Source organism: Ambystoma mexicanum, chromosome 3q (genome assembly GCF_040938575.1).
Source record: "Ambystoma mexicanum isolate Mex_15411 chromosome 3q, UKY_AmexF1_1, whole genome shotgun sequence".
In the NCBI taxonomy this organism is placed as follows: domain Eukaryota; kingdom Metazoa; phylum Chordata; class Amphibia; order Caudata; family Ambystomatidae; genus Ambystoma; species Ambystoma mexicanum.
In genome coordinates, this window is record NC_090926.1 from 466665365 (window position 1) to 466681395 (window position 16031).

A 16031-nucleotide genomic window follows, 5' to 3' on the forward strand; every position below is an offset into this window, starting at 1 on the left:
TGGGTCACCTTGTAAGGGGAAAAGGACTGACTTAGCGCGGTTGATCTTGAACCCCGACAGGCGGCCGTATTCCTCAAGTAGGAGGATGGCTCGAGGAATGGAGGTTTCTGGGTTGACTACGTGTAGTAGTATGTCGTCCGCATATAGCGCTAATTTGTACTCTACGCCTCCCAGACGTATGCCCTCTACACCAAGGTCTTTTCTGATTTTTCATGCCACTGGTTCTAGCGATAGGGCGAATAAAATCGCTGAGAGGGGGCATCCCTGCCTGGTACCACGCGTTAATCGGAACCACCTAGAATATTCTCCATTCACATGGACCGATGCCGAGGGAGCTGAATAAATTGCTTGTATTCCCTTTCTCAAGTTGGGGCCAAGTCCTATCTTCTGAAGGACCTTCATTAAGAAGTCCCACTCTACCCTATCGAACGCTTTTTCCGCGTCAATAGAGAGCAGCGCAGGGTTGGTATGGAGGGTATGGGAGGTATGTATCAAGTGAAGGGTTTTGCGCATGGTGTCAGCGCCTTGACGGCCTAATATGAATCCTACTTGGTCTGCGTGGATGAGACGGGGGAGGAACGATTCGAGTCTAGCGGCTAGGACCCTGGCGTAAATTTTTGCGTCTAAGTTTAATAGGGAGATTGGGCGGTAGGAGCCACACCTCGCGGGATCTCTCCCCTCCTTTGGGATAACCACAATGGTCGCCTTCGTGAAAGAATCGGGGGGTTTCCCTGTCTTCAGGATCTGATTGAAGAGATCGGTGAGGAAGGGAGTGAGTTGTGTTGCAAACGTTTTATAAAATCCTGCCGAGAAGCCATCTTCCCCCGGGGATTTACCTGATGTGAGTCTCTTTATTGCTTCATGGATCTCCACACTTGTTATAGGGCTGTCAAGGGATTCGGCCTCTGTGACTGTAATCTCGGGCATGTCGATGTCGTTTAAGTATGTTTGGATGTTTAGTGTGTCGGGTTCTCCGTCGGGGGTATACAAAGCTTCAAAAAAGTTGGCAAATTTTTCAGGGATGGTAGTTTGGGGCCCTTCCGGGGTGTTGTCAGCATCAGATAGTTCGAGTACCCTTCTGTCGGCTTGCTGGGCCCGTAGTCTAGCTGCCAATAGCGCGTCAGCTCTGTCCCCTTTCTCATAAAACTTCTGCTTCAAGAGGACAAGTTTGCGGGCTATTAGTTCATGTTCTAGGAGACGGAGTTCCTCCCTTTTCTTCCTAGCTTCTAAGACCCGTTCAGAGTCCGCAACCCCGTTATTGAAGGTTCCCGTCTCTAGCTGGGTAATTTCCTTGCGGAGCCTGTTTTCGATCAAAGCTCTCTCCCTTTTTTTACTGGCCCCTTCCCTTATTAAGACCCCTCTCCATGTGGCTTTGGCCGCCTCCCAGACCACCTGCTTGGAGACCTCGCCATTGTCGTTCAGTTGAAAGTAATCCTCAATTGCGGTTTGCATTTCTTGTTTAAAAACTGCATCCCTCCAAAGCGATTCATTACAACGCCATCTACCCCTCCCCACTGGGAGGGAGCCCCATGACAATTCGGCTCGTACCATATCGTGATCTGACCATGAAATTGTAACGATATCTGAGCTAGAGGCTGTATCACATATGTCCCTTGAAAAGAAAAGGTAATCTATGCGGGTGTGTGTGTTATGTGGGGCTGAAAGGAAAGTGTACCGCTTATCAGTGGGGTGCTTACAACGCCACACGTCCATCAAGCCATACAATTCCATCATCTTATTAAATTGGGTGTAGTCCCCAGTGGGTTTGGCCTTAGTTTGGGGATTGCCAGGGTGCCAATCCATGTCGGGGTCCGCCCACATGTTGAAGTCCCCGCCTAATATTACATGGCCGGTCGCTTCCAGCATAATCTTGGGTATTGTTTTGGAGAGGTACCGGATCTGACCTACATTTGGGGAGTAAATTGTGGCCACCGTAATAGCTAGTTTACCTATGGTACCCGTGATAAGTAGCGCTCGGCCCTCTACGTCCGCCCAAACCTTCGTGACCACCAGATCTATTCCTTTTCTGACCAAGATCCCCACCCCACCTTTGCGCAGTGGGCCTGATCCCCAGAACTCCAGCCCCGTTCGTTTCCCCAAGATTGATCTTTCTTCACCTCTCACGTATTTCGTCTCCTGTAGGAGAAGGATATCAAATCCCGACCCCCGGAACTCTCTGTAGACGAGGGACCTTTTTGTGGGCGAGTTCAGGCCTTTCACATTCAATGTGCCCACCTTCATGTTGCCCCTGGGGCATGCCTCAGCCATCATCACGACGGTGGTATTTCAGGTCACCTGGACGCGCTGACCCTTCCATTGTTTCCCCGTGGTAACCGGGGGGCAACAAGCCCATCTCCCTGTGTGCGCCATATACCCAACTTGTTGACACGAAATCAGCTTCCATTCCCATTTCCCATCCTTCCCTCCCCCTCCCCCCATGTGTTCGGTGGCGTTCGATTGAGCCGAGTTGGCGGCACTGGCTCATAACCGAACCACCAGTGGAGACCGTTACTTCACGGTCCCCTTGCAGTATATACGACAATATCAACTTTAGAGCCCCCTGGAACCCCCCCTCCAAGTGTACTTGTTAGCTGTGCACGGGTAGGGTCGAAACACCCTATATTAGCGATGTGCCTCGCTCTCCGTTTAGCGTGCAAATTAGCTGAGTGGAAAAGCGATGGGATATAGTCAACTCAATCCCTCTGGTGAGCCATTTCCTCTGCGGTATTTTCTCGGGCCCTTAACTTTCCTCCTCTTTGGGCCTTGTATTCGCCATTCCCTATCTTCGCGGGGTGCGTGATCGGTCTCTTCTTCCTGAGATTGATCGCCTAACAGGTCGAGGATGCAGGCCTTAATTTCTTTCTCCGAGGACAATTTGATTCTCGATCCCTCATGTTCGAAGGAGAGGGAGAAGGGGTATCCCCATCTATATCTTATGTCCCGAGATTTAAGCCATGTGGTGAGCGGTTTGCACATTTTCCTCATTGCGAGGGTTAAGGAGGAGAGGTCCCGGTAAATCGTTATGTGTGCCCCGCTCAGGGTGATGCTGCCTCCATTCTTTGCCTTTTCTAACACCCTCGATCTGTCTCGGTAATGATGGAAACGGGCCAGGACGGACCGGGGTCCCCCAGGTGGCCCCCCCGCCCTGTGGATGCGCTCCGTTTTGGGTTCATCTATATTGTCGTCGGCAACGAGGAGCTTTATGATATCGTGTATGGTCGTTTTCAGGTCCTCTTCAGTCTCCCCCTCTTTTTCTGGGATGCCGAAAAATCGGAGGTTATTTCTTCTTTCTCGATTCTCCAAATCGTCCATCTTCAGTTTGCACTCTTGTTCCTTCCTCTCTAGATCGCTTATCCTTAGTGACAACTGGGTCTCAAGGGTATCAATTGATACCTGGTTATTTTCAATCCCTTCGACCCTGTCCTCAATGTTGTCTATCCGCTGTGTGAGTTTGTCAATTTTTCCACCAATGCTGGCACCCATGTTCCTGATCTCTGCGAGCAGGCCTGCAATATCTCCTTTCGTTGCCGCTGTGTTCCCGTCCGGGGCCGGGTTTATCGGGGACGCCATCTCCAGGTTGCCGGTAGGTTCGGGGCTTGCGTTGTAGGTGTAGATGGCGAGTTTCTGTCGGGGGTTCATGCGGTTGTGAGAACCCGTTCTGGACTTTTAGATGAGTTCGCTCGGTAAGACTGTGGATACCGCTGAGGAGGCACACGCCCCTGTATCTTTCTTGGAGTCACTGGTATGCCTGAGAGGACAATGATGAATCAGGGGGCCTTTCCCCCAGCGGTGTGTGACAAGGCAGTTTTTCCAGTGTGTTTAAGGAGAGTTAGGTCTAGAGAGTGCCCCCCATGTAGTGCCCTAGAGTCGTGGCATTCAGTAGATCTGTAAAGCATTCATGTTTTGGGATCACCCTCTTCTTGCGGGTCCTGCTGTGTTAGGTTCGTCCCAACGGGCCGTGGGTCCCCTTCCTTGTGACTATATTCTTTGGCTGTGTGGTGAGGGCCTTCCGCTGGTGGGGTCCGGACAGGAGCGCTAAGTCGAGTCCACTCTGTGAGGCCTGGTGTCGTCCGGGTGGACCGGGGACCACCTTCTGTCCGTGTGGCGCAGGGAGGCCGCAGGTGCCGTGGGCCTGGAAGAGCGGGGCCCTGCTTGTGTAGGCCTGTGTGGTTGAAGCTCCAGTGTAGTCGGGCGCAGCAGGGTTTCCGGGGTCTATGCTGCTTCGTGTGGGGGCCTCGACCCACCGCTCTGGGCTAGTTCGCTTCTCGGCGGGGAGGGCGGATTGTAAGTGTGGGGTCGTGCGAGAGCAGGCGGGGAGTGCCAATGTGCGCACTTACTTGGTGTCTCGGTGGGGTTCGCTGGAGCCGCGTCGCGAGGAGGTTCTTCGCCCGCTTTGTGCTAGTGATCACGGATTCCACTAGCGGGTCGTTCCCGCGAGGGTGGGGTGCGCGGGTGTCTGGGCGCTGCCCCCACACCGTGGGTCGAAGCGCGCAAGGTTTGCCGGGGACTCTGGGCACTGCGGCGTGGTGCTCGTTCTGGGCACTGTTGGTTTCGTTTCCGGAGCGAAACGCCCAGGGCTTTTTCTCCAGGAGTTCTTGGCCGATTTTGGTCGGGATTTCGCTGTATTGCGGGGGGGCCCTTCCAACACCCCTGCGCCCAATTCCAGTCCGGGGGGGTCCCTAAAAACGGGGGCTCAATCCGATTTAGGGGACCGTGCGACGGGAGCTCACGCGGACAAGGTCTGCATCCGCGCGCCCCCTGGTGGCCAACCGATATTTCAGTTCTAATGAAATTCTGTTTTAGTGAAACAAAATCCAAAATATTATGCTGGGATGGTAGATGCAGAAGAAAATGAAACCTGAAGGTGGACGTAACTTTTACAGAGAAAGTACGAAAATCCGAAGATATGCTCCCACTTTAAAGTCTATCGGCTGTGGGAAGAACTATGCAAGGAATTCAGTCCTGCATGGGTGGCCCCATTATCTACAGGGCAGTACAATTGGAAAGCAACAGACATATGCTCAAACACTGGGTAGCAGTTCTCATAGCCAGTGCAGGTAAATTACATTTCAAGCAGACACAGTTTCAGAAAAAAAGGATATTCTTTTCATAGCTTCAGTGCACAGTCTAGTTGTTCACATGTACAATGGTCTTGAATTCCAATGTTTCAACCAGCCTCCAGCTTATCCAACTACAGTGTATATTGGAATCTTTCTGCCAGTCACGTGAAAATAATTGCCTCCAGTAATTGTAATGCCCGACCAGACTAAGAATTGCATCCTGCACCAGTGTGTTGTCTTGTAGGCAGCAAATGTACCAGACAATTGGTAGGGCAATCATGAATGAGATCCTTCTTGGGCGTTGACACTGGAAAACCCTCAAGGGACCATCAGCATTTCATTAGTTGAAAGAACTACACTTTTCCTTTTGTTTGTTAATCTAGCCCAGCCGTGTTTAGTACATTGAGCTGCCAGAGGGTCGGCAGTGGTTACACCATCCTAATTTAGAGCATGGTAGGTTTGGTTGACTCAGTTTAATCAAGTGGGTCAGATGTATACATAGCTGTGCAGAGGTGAGAGGCATGGGGAAGGAAGTGTGGGCATGGATTGAACACCTTTAACAAAAAGAAAGGGCCAACCACAGTGGCTTAAACCGAGGCGACAAAAGTTACCACCTTTGAAATGAGGATGATTTAATTACATAGAGCATGCCACTGACTCATATGAAAGTGGGCCCTTGACATAACAATGAAGATGTTCGTCTCTCTGAAGGTTTCACAATGAATGTCTTCCTTCTCTCCCACAGAGTTGTTGCTGATGCAGCAGAAGTGGTTCTTTCGAGTCCGGACATGACCTACGGTTTATACCTACAGGGGATCGAGACTGCTCATGATCCCCACTGCAGGTGAGGACTGGGTAATGCAACCACTTCAGCAAGGGGGTATTTTGGAACCTGGAATTTCAATAACCGACTCAGAAACACCATAGCAACATCAGACAAAGGTTCAGACACATTGATTTATACATGTATTGGTGATTTATAAGGTGCCAGGTGTGCTCTCAGTGACTTTGTGGAGCTGAGAAATGCATTATTGCACTGTCCAGCTTCTCTCACCTACAAATAGATAGACGCATTCTGATTTCCATGGCTTTATTGTTTAGGGCGTGGGTGTGGCCCAGTGCACAAATTAAGTTGTTAACCTAATTCACAACATTGCTTGCAAGATGTTCACGAACACGTATGTTGCTTAGAAAACAAACCTTATGGTCATAGCTAGTCACATCCTCTACCTGGCAGCCTCACTTACGGGTAAGGGTATCATGCCATAGGAAATGAGCTTCACAGTACAATCATGATGGTTTCATTGTAGTAATATAGTTAAAAAATGAATTCCATCAATTCAGAAGAATCCTTTTTCCACACGGACATGTATTTAAGTTCTAGCATTAGATTATTTAGTTCTTGGGTTTCAGAAGTATGAATTACCAGCATAAAAGTTTTAAAAGAAATTCTAAAACCATGTGTCCAGTAATTATGTTGCTTGGTGGCTCCTAAGGATTTGGGCAGATCCAATAACAAAACAAATAAACAACATACTATGATGAATCCAGGGAATTTGTCACCTCTCCCAAGTGGGAGGGACCCCCTTTAGGACTATGGAGGTGAGTACGCTAAGCTTAACACCCCCTAGGAGATAGGCCAAGCGGGATCCCACTGGGGGTCATCCCCCTTAGAGGACTGGAAATCACTAGCATGGTCTATACGTTATCCTCCCTTATCTCAAGAGCCCAATATCTTTGTTGGCTCTATGGGCGTTAAACTGTATGATAATTTGAAACTTCCTGTACGAATTGCTGGTATGGTGTCTGACCTTTTGTATGCATCGTCCTCACTTGGGACGGGAGAACAGTGGATAATCCAACCCCGTAGCAGAGAGGGGGATAGGGAGCCAATTAGAATTGGAGATGGGTGGTGGGGAGAGACCTGCAGAGCTGGAGGAGTCTGTGGACCTTATCGTGGGAGGCGTGGCAGGACAGAGGGAGCGTACAGCAAGCCCAGCGGACCCTGTGGCGGCCGAGCCCGCAGTACCCTATTGACCCTTGCTGGGCCAGGAGCCAAAAGTGCCCGCCCCAGAAGAGTACTGAGTAGTGGATGCCGACCATGAAGTTGACAACCACCATACTGAAAAGCTAAAGTTAGAGCCCCACTGGATGCCAGTGGGCAGAGAGGGTAGCTGCACCCACTATGGAACACTATGGAGAGGCAAAAAGCGGCAGCGCTACATTGGTCGAACTCACAGACTCTCCCAAGGAGCACTGCCTGGAAACCAGGGGTATGTGGTAGCTCCAGGGAATGGGGACGAGGCCGGCGAGGCCCCACAAAACCCCAGTGCTGGGTGAGAAGTACAGGACCCCAACGTAGGGTGAAAGGAACAAAACCCCAAGGCGGGTGTGAGAAAAGCAGGACCGCAAGGCAGGGAGAGAGAAGCAGGACCCCAAGACAGGGTGAGGGAGACAAGACTCCAAGGCAGGTTACAAAAAACAAGACCGCAAGGTGGGATGAGTGAAGTGAGACCCCAAGAGGGGGTGAGGGAAACATGACCCTAAGGTGGGGGGAAAGGAACAAGGCCCCACGGTGGGGAGAGAGAGAGAGCAGAGACACCCTAGGTGGGGGGGACAGGAAAAAGCCCCCCAAATCAGGGTAAAGATCAGGAGGTGTCCAGCTGGCGAGAGTGCCAGGAGTTACCTTGGTGGGGAACACAAGGAGAATACCTAGAGTGGGCATATGGGCCAGGGGTTCCAAAGTGTGAACGAAGACAAGAGACTGAGATTAAATCCTGGTAAACCAGAGAGAAGTAGATAAACCATAGACTGACAACCAACCTTAGGAGAAAGAGGTTGAACAGACATTCAATACACATGCTTGATCTGTGCATCTGGGCGAGGAGCTCCTTTTGCTAAAGAGACACCTTGGGGGATAAAAACAAGCTACAGTTATTTTGTTTGGGCAAGGACCCTAACTGTACCTTTGTTTCATTTATGTTTTTTTTCCTATTAGTAGTGGTAGGGACAGGACTCAGGTTAGCGTAGGATTCTGGATACAGGACTTTTCTTGATGTGTAAGTCCTTCTGACAAGCACCCTTTAGACATTATAGAGTAGGCCAGAGAAACATAGGCTTAGGGACAGCTTAGGCCTGATGTGTGTGTTCTAATAAAGAAAGATTCAGTCAAAATGCCATCCTGTCCATCTCCTGATTCTGATCTGCCACAATACTTTGCACCTCTTTTGTCAATCAATAAACATCTGTGATGTAAGAGGATTCAATTCAACACTACAGCTAAGTCAATGCCTAGTCTGGGATACTGAATGGAAACCCTTATTGATATATCTTTATGTCCAGTTCATGGATTCTGGATGACTACCCCTATATAACACCCCTCTCTTAGAATCCCCCTGACCCCACTGAGCCAAGAAGTAGGTTTGTTTTGCAAATTTAAAAGATTTATTTGAAAAATTAAACAATGTATAGATATATCACACTTTGATAATAAATTAATAATTGGATATCACACTGAATCTGAGCACTAATCAATAATGGATAGTCTGGCACTAGCACACTTCTTTATAATCAATGATGAGTGGTTATAGGATGGATAAGATAGCAACAATACTTTATGGTTTCAAATGGATGCAAGGTGGAATGAAAATGCAGTACAGAAAATACTCAATATGATTTCAACAAAACAATGTAATCACTTTTCTCTGGCAATCCCCTCCCCACTTTATGCAATGCAAGAAAATGGAAGGAAAGCACACAGTTCTCAGAAATGCAATCAAATGTAATTCAGTTCACCCCAGCAAGCTTAGACTACAGATCGGAGTTTTAAACACAGGCCCAAAATGCTTTTATATGTGATGGCAATGAAGTGAAAAATATACTAAAATGCTTTTAATTCCCTCTAGGAGGTTCAGGGTGAGTGAAATATGCTTTGAATAAGTTCAGGATCACTTTAGCAATGCTCTATAATGGTTGTCAGGTTGCAAACGAATTTTTTTGCAACGGAAGGCAAGCAGCAGCAGATTTTTACACGTGGAGAAATTTGCAAATCGCGGTAACAATAGGGGGTAGGAATGCGGTTCTAGGTTCCTAGAAAAGCCACGATTCCCAGCTTTCAGAGGAAAGTTACTGCAAGTCTCTAGCACAAACGGTCACGGAGATATGAGTGATTAAATAAAGGTCGTTTTTCAGATTTGAAATTTTAAAGTTCAAAAAGACAAGTGACAGCTAGCAACTAGAAAAGGACAAGTGACAGCTTTGCAAATGACAGGTGACAGTTAGGAGGCAGTTCTACTTAGATTAAAATAGCTTGGATTATATTATTTTAACTAAGAGATTGGTTCTGCACAGTTCTGCTAAGTACTCACACTATATTCTTGAATTAGAATGGGCCTCGCCACGGATCTGGTCAGGTTTTAGACTGGACTCTGGTCTCTGCACTTCACAGTGATCTGGGTCAGCTCTCTCTCTCTCTCTGGATTCTGGAGATTGATGGATTTGAAGTCTGGATCTTTCTGCACAGCTTTCTCTAGAGATTGATGGAGGTAAAGTATGGATTTTCCCGGCAGAGCTTCCAGCTGCAAATGGATTTGAAGGTCCCTATCTGTCCTGTCTGTCTGCTTTTATCTGTTTTTAAAATGGGTGTGTGTGCAGCATCACTAGACCCTACCCCTCTCCACTTGTCATCGGCCACTTCATCCGCTTCCACTTGATTGGGGGAATGAAATGAAGTGTCATCATGATGAGGTCTGTTTATGGTACAGAGAACCCACCCCTGTCAACTTACACACAATCTATCTTTTGATCCAAAAGGCATATTTGCACAGGTACACATTTGTTTAAAATTACATGCACCCTTCACATATCACAGGAGGTATACCCTGTCCGAATCTGCTCTTCCTGGGGGCTTGCATTCAGAAATGGCAATATTTTGCACTTTTTAACTGGTTTGCAATACCGGACATTAACCCAAATTTACACACATGTGCGCAAGGAGTATGGACATTAGTTGATGAAGTGTCAGATTTTTCACATGCACACATTTTGAGTAATATCCTCTTTTCCGCTAAAACCCCCCTGAACATACCACCGGGTCCTAACACGTCTTAAAATGTGGGCAGAAAAATCACAAGAATTATGGTATCATTTATAACATTTTCACAAGTCCGTACTATGAGTTATTCATCTTTTTAGAGTTATGTTCTGGCCCCAAAGGGGTGTGGTTTCCCCCCAGTACAAGGTTGAATTTCTGGTTTTTCCAGTTCTGCCAAGCCAGCTTGCTCTCACAGGCAGTGCCCCTCCCCTTCCCTTCCAGGAGGAAGCTACATTTACGACATCTGCAATAAACCATCTGCCTGGGTGAAGGGGGTTGCATTGTTCAGAGCTCCTGTATTCTGTGGGGGCTCCCCTTAATTCAATTATCAGAGAGATGGCATATCCTTAGTGTGGCCAGAAAAAGGCAGATAGGCCTGGGAACACAGCTGTGACTCAAGTTTCACTCCTGATGGGGGGTAGTTGCCAGGCAAAATTGGAATCTCTTTAAGCCAGTTTTTAGCTACATGTCATTTCTGTTCCCCAGTTTTCTGCATTCAAATAAAACTAAACATTTTTACATATGCAGCTAGAATGCTGATTCTAAGTTTAAAACTATGACATTTAAACAATTGAAACCTATGTGACACTCAAAAGTAGGTCACTCAGTCAATTTAAACATTTAGATTTTTAGTGTCTTTCAGTCCAAATCTACTTAAACTGCTGAAATCCACAGCTCAGCCAGTCTTCTTATAAACCTTCAAGTCACTTCAGAATATAACTTTACATTGGATCCACCTCTCAGTAAGTCTTTCTTTGGCCTGCTTTGGGTTCATTTATTCAGTTTTATACAAAAAGTAAAATCTGGTGTTGTTTTAAAACGCCGGCTTTTGGATAGTGGTGAGTACTGGTACTGCACCCCTTTTTGGGATTTAAGAAAGTGAATTCCCAACAGTCATGGGTTTGCTTTTGGCAATCAGCATTGCCATTCCCAATGGTTTCAGACTACTGTGTGGGTAGTCCAATGGTGGTTTTAGGCAGTGTCCTTCTGTGCCCATAACATCGGCAAAAATGAGTGGCAGCCTATTCTTCATGCATTTCCCTGTGCATTTTCTGGGAAGCTCTGGCCATCATGATGTTTTCCATGTCAGTACTGCACAGTTTTGAGGTAGGGCTTGGATGCGTGGATAAAAACATCCCACAAGCCCCCCTCTTGCGATGGTCATTCTGTTTCACTGATGGGACTGGCAAGACCTGGGATGTTTCCTCATCTTCTTCCAATAGATGGCACAGTTCAGCATCTTTTTCTCCATCCGGTCGGATCGATCGGTTCTCCTTGCCGGTCCTGATGGGAATATTGGGCGGTACACTGGGCCCCCTTGCGTCATCCTCCCAGTCTCCGGATCATCCTCCTTGGCCGGTCTCCAGGTTTTCTTTCTCCTAGGACGACAAAGGAAGAGCGGCAATACCTATCATGGACATTTCTTTCACCACTGTTGAGATAGTGGGGCAGCATATGCATTTCATCATAACGAAACATTACATTCTTATTTTGAAAAAAAAAACAGTATAACTAAGAGACAGTTTCATGCAAATCACAATATTTTAGAGACTAGATGTGGTATGTTTTATGGTTGGAACTCAATTAGTCTGAGACAGTACCCGCTAGGATTCCAGAGGATTCCTCCAGTTGTTGCAGAGTGTGCCTGGGATGGCAACATTTCAACTGGTTTATGTGGACCCACTTGTCTTCCCCCGCTGCCAAAGGACCTTTGGGGATGTGGATTTTGTAGGCCACAGGGGAGATCTTGTCGATGATCTCAACGGGTCCCTTCCATGTAGGCAAAAATTTGCGCTGCTTGGCCTGGTTCCTTTGGAAGTTGTATAGATAGACCCGGTCTCCCACCTGATATTCCTTCCTGGAAGTTTTCAGGTCATAATGGGTCTTCATGCTATCAGCCGATCTTTCTAGATTCCGCTGAGCGTAAGCAAAAGCATGTTGGAGGTGTTTCCTTAAATTCTCCACATACTCATGAGTTGTGGAGGCATTTATCAGTGTCTGCTCTTGGGTCCTGTAGAGCAAATGCTGAGGAAGTACCATCTTGCGCCCAGTCATCAACTCAAATGGTGACATTTTGGTTGCAGATGAAGGGGTAGATCTGATGGCCATTAGGACCAGAGGTAATCGGATATCCCAACTTGGCCCAGAATCTGCCACAAACTTCTTTAATATGCTCACAATGGTTCGGTTATATCTCTCTACTGCCCCAGAAGAAGCTGGCCTGTAAGCAATATGCAACTTCCTTTTGACCCCCAGTATCTCCCACATCTTTGTCATTACTTCACTGGTGAAGTGGCTACCCCTGTCTGACTCAATCCTTTGAGGTAGACTAAAACGGGAAAAGATGTGGTTAATCATCAGGGCAGCTGCGGTTTCTGCCTTGCAATTTGGGGCTGGGAGACATTCCACCCACTTGGTAAACAAGCATGTCACAGTCAACATGTACTTATTCCCCCTAGCAGAGCGAATCACAGGGCCTACAAAGTCGATTTGTAAATCTGACCAAGGCAGTGTCATCCCCCTCTTTTGGAGAGGCGTACGATGCGTGAGGGATGATGGCTGAAATTGTGCACACACAAGACACCCCTTCAAGTATTGGTCGAGGTCCTGCCCCATGTGTGGCCAGTATGCAACCTCTCTTAAGATTTCCAATGTTGTGTGAAACCCCCTATGACCGGCGGTGGCCGCATCATGGGCGTGACTTAACATCAAGCTTCGGAATGAGGTAGGAACCACCCACTGGTCATGGCCAGCTTTGGATTTCCTTACCAACAAACCGTCTTGGATTCGGAACATTTTTGGACATTTCATCAACACTCTTAGGTCCTCTTTCCCAATGTAATCGGTATCCGTCAGGGGAAAGTTCTCAGGGTCCTCAAGGTGTTGGTAAAACTTACCAATAATTGGATCCCCCTTCTGAGCTGTAATCAAATCAGCATCAGGGGTCTCCTTACTCCATTGTGCAATTGAAAGGTCGTTGTGAGCATTTGTCTGGGACCTAGTGATAGCAGTGACCTGGATTTCCCCCAACAGGGACTCAATCTCAATTAGATCCCCTTGGATGGCCCCGGTTTTGGCCAGCTGATCAGCTAAGTCATTTCCAGTTTTGTCTGGTCCCTCTATTTTGGAATGACCCTTGATCTTCTTCCAATAGATGGTCATTCCTTTCGAGGTGACCAGATCATCAATGTTTTGGATCAACTTCCCATGTTTCAAGGGTTTGTTGTTAGCACATAACATGCCTCTGGTTTTCCAATTAACCAGGTGCTCCACAAACCCGTTGCGTACATAACCCGAATCTGTGATTATGACCAGTTCGTGGAGTTGATGCTGGACAGCAGTGAGGATGGCCTGATGCACAGCCATCAATTCTGCCACCTGACTACTTCGGGGACCAATTTTGTATCCAGCGGAGGGTTCTGGGAACTCATTCACCCATGCATTCCCTACGCCGGCCACCAGTTCTTTCTCCCCGTTGTTGTCAACATGGTAAGAGCATCCATCCACATAGACAGTGGGCATTCCCTCACACTTGTCCTCTTCAAAGACTTTGTGTGGGGAATTAAGGTATGCCTCCGTGCTGTCCTTGATTTTTAGACTTTCGTCCTCGAGACAGTTTTCTCTGGCACAATCATGCAAGTCAGCCAGACTTTGCGCGAGGGGACTCTTCTTGTTTTGGCCATATCTGACCTCCACAGGAAAGCCTTGCATTGACAGAATCCAGGAAGTAATTCGGGAATTGCTCACATTTCCGGACCGGATTCTGTCACTTTGGAGATATTGCAAAGGCTGGTGTGGAGTCTCCACTATGATGTGTTCCCCCTGGATAAACGGGCGGTAATTCTTCAATGCCCACACCGTTGCCAGGAGTGCCTTCTCACAATCGTTGAATTTTTCCTCCACAGAGGATAAAGTTTTGCTCGCATAGGAGATTACTTTATTGACCTTGTCATGCTTTTGGTATAATACTGCCGTCAAGCACGTATTAGAGAACCCCATCTCCAGGAAGAACTCCTTGTTTCTGACAGGGTAAGCTAGGCAGGGCGCTTGTGAGAGGCTTCTTTTGAGTTGTTTTACTGCCTCGGCTTGTTCTGGACCCCATTCCCACTTGACCCCCCCTTCAGGAGATGAATCAGGGGTCTGGTGATCTCTGCGTAGCCCTCAATGAACTTTCTGCTATAATTAGTCAGTCCAAGGAGGCTCCTTAGTTCTCGCAGAGTTGTGGGGTCTTTCAGTTTCTGAAGTGCTTCCACTTTCTTTTCCTGGGGACAGAGACCCTGAGGAGTAATCTCATGCCCCAAGAAATTAACACGGGTTCTACACCACTGTGCTTTCTGAAAGGAAAGTTTTGCTCCGGCGGCCCTCAACTGCGTCAGAACATAACGGATCTCCGCTATGTGTTCCTCCACAGATAAACTTTTGATGAGGACATCATCTACATAAGCCAGGTTACCCCTCGCACCCAGGTCGGGCATGGCCTTATGTAGGAAAATGTTAAACTCATTACCGGAGTTAAGGTATCCGAAGGGAGTCCGGGTCCATGTGTACTGCTGGCCCCCAAAGGTAAAAGCCAGCTTGTATTGGTCCTCCCTACTGACAGGCACATTCCAGTATCCATTGGTCAGGTCTATTGCAGTGAATACCTGTGACCCCTGGATCTGGGCCAGCCCTTGGTCAATGTAGGGAAGAGGCCATCGGGAAGTATGGACCCGTTTGTTGAGCTCCCTGAGGTCGGCGCAGAGTCTCCACTGGCCGTTTGGCTTCAATATTCCCAGCACCGGATTATTGAAGGTGCTGTGGACTGGACGGATTATTCCCCGGGACTCAAGGTTCTTAATTATTTCAGTAAGGGACTCCATTGATGCGAGAGGCAAGCGATATTGCTTCACAAACACAGGAGTCATGCCAGGGTCCGTGGGGATTGTTGTTGTGTGGATGTCAGTGCGACCACAGTCATATGAGTCTACCGCAAAGAGATCTTGGAAATCCAAGAAAACTTGTTTCAACTTTTGCTTCTGTTCCAGAGTCACACAGGCGTCAGCTAGGTTGACTCTCTCTTCCACCATCTGCCTGAAGCCTGGAAAGACTTCTGGTTTGGCTATTTCAGCGGCCTCCTCCAGCTGGGTGGAGAAGTCCCTGGTCAGAGTGCTGATTTGGACTGGAGGCTTCAGGTGGGACAGGCAGCCCTCATGGACCTGGAAAATCACCTCATCCCTCCTGAAGTCACAAGTCACATCTTCCTTACCATAAGGGCAAGACGTGTACACCAGGAAGTTCCCCCCATGCTGGGTAAAAATCCTGTCTGGTGTTGCGTTGTCATTACTGTCACTGTCAAAACAGTCCTTGGGGATTGGTCCTAACAGTTCATTTCCAAGATCAATGGAGAAGTGTCGGTCATCAACCGCCATTCCAATAATGGTGCCTGCGGCTAGAGTAATACTCTTTGAGTCGCTGTTATCCACCTCTATTGGAATGGTGTCATGTTCTATGTTGACTAATGGAGTTGGGTTTACCCCCAACCCTTGCTGTTGGAGAGAAGCATTTAGATGTATGTAAGCATCAGGGTTTTTCAACTCTTGTCCCCTTTTAACTTTCACTTCCCGGGAGAATTGTCGGGTCCTTTCTGGGATGGTGACTTCCTCTTTAACCTGAATTTCAACTGCATAAGGTAGCAATTGAGCTGACCTAAATGCTTTTTCTGGATCATCAAAGCCCATGGGATTATCCGCTAATCGGGACCAAGCTTTGAAGTTTATTAGGTCCAAACTAATGGCAAAGTGATTGAGAATGTCACTGCCTATGTAAAAGGCGGCAGGGACGTCTCGCACGACCCAACAATTGTGGACTATGCTCTTGTTGCCAATGGAGATTTTGAGCAT

At 47.8% G+C, this 16031-nt stretch overlaps 1 protein-coding gene across 1 annotated transcript in view; it reads left to right on the forward strand.

The window, feature by feature from the left end:
* LOC138447989 (uncharacterized) overlaps window positions 1-16031 on the forward strand; it is a 314717-nt gene that overhangs the window by 43942 nt on the left and 254744 nt on the right. Inside the window, exon 5 of the mRNA XM_069604515.1 lies at window positions 5806-5904. Coding sequence (XP_069460616.1) covers window positions 5806-5904 — 99 coding nt within the window. The remainder of the gene's footprint in view (window positions 1-5805; window positions 5905-16031) is intronic.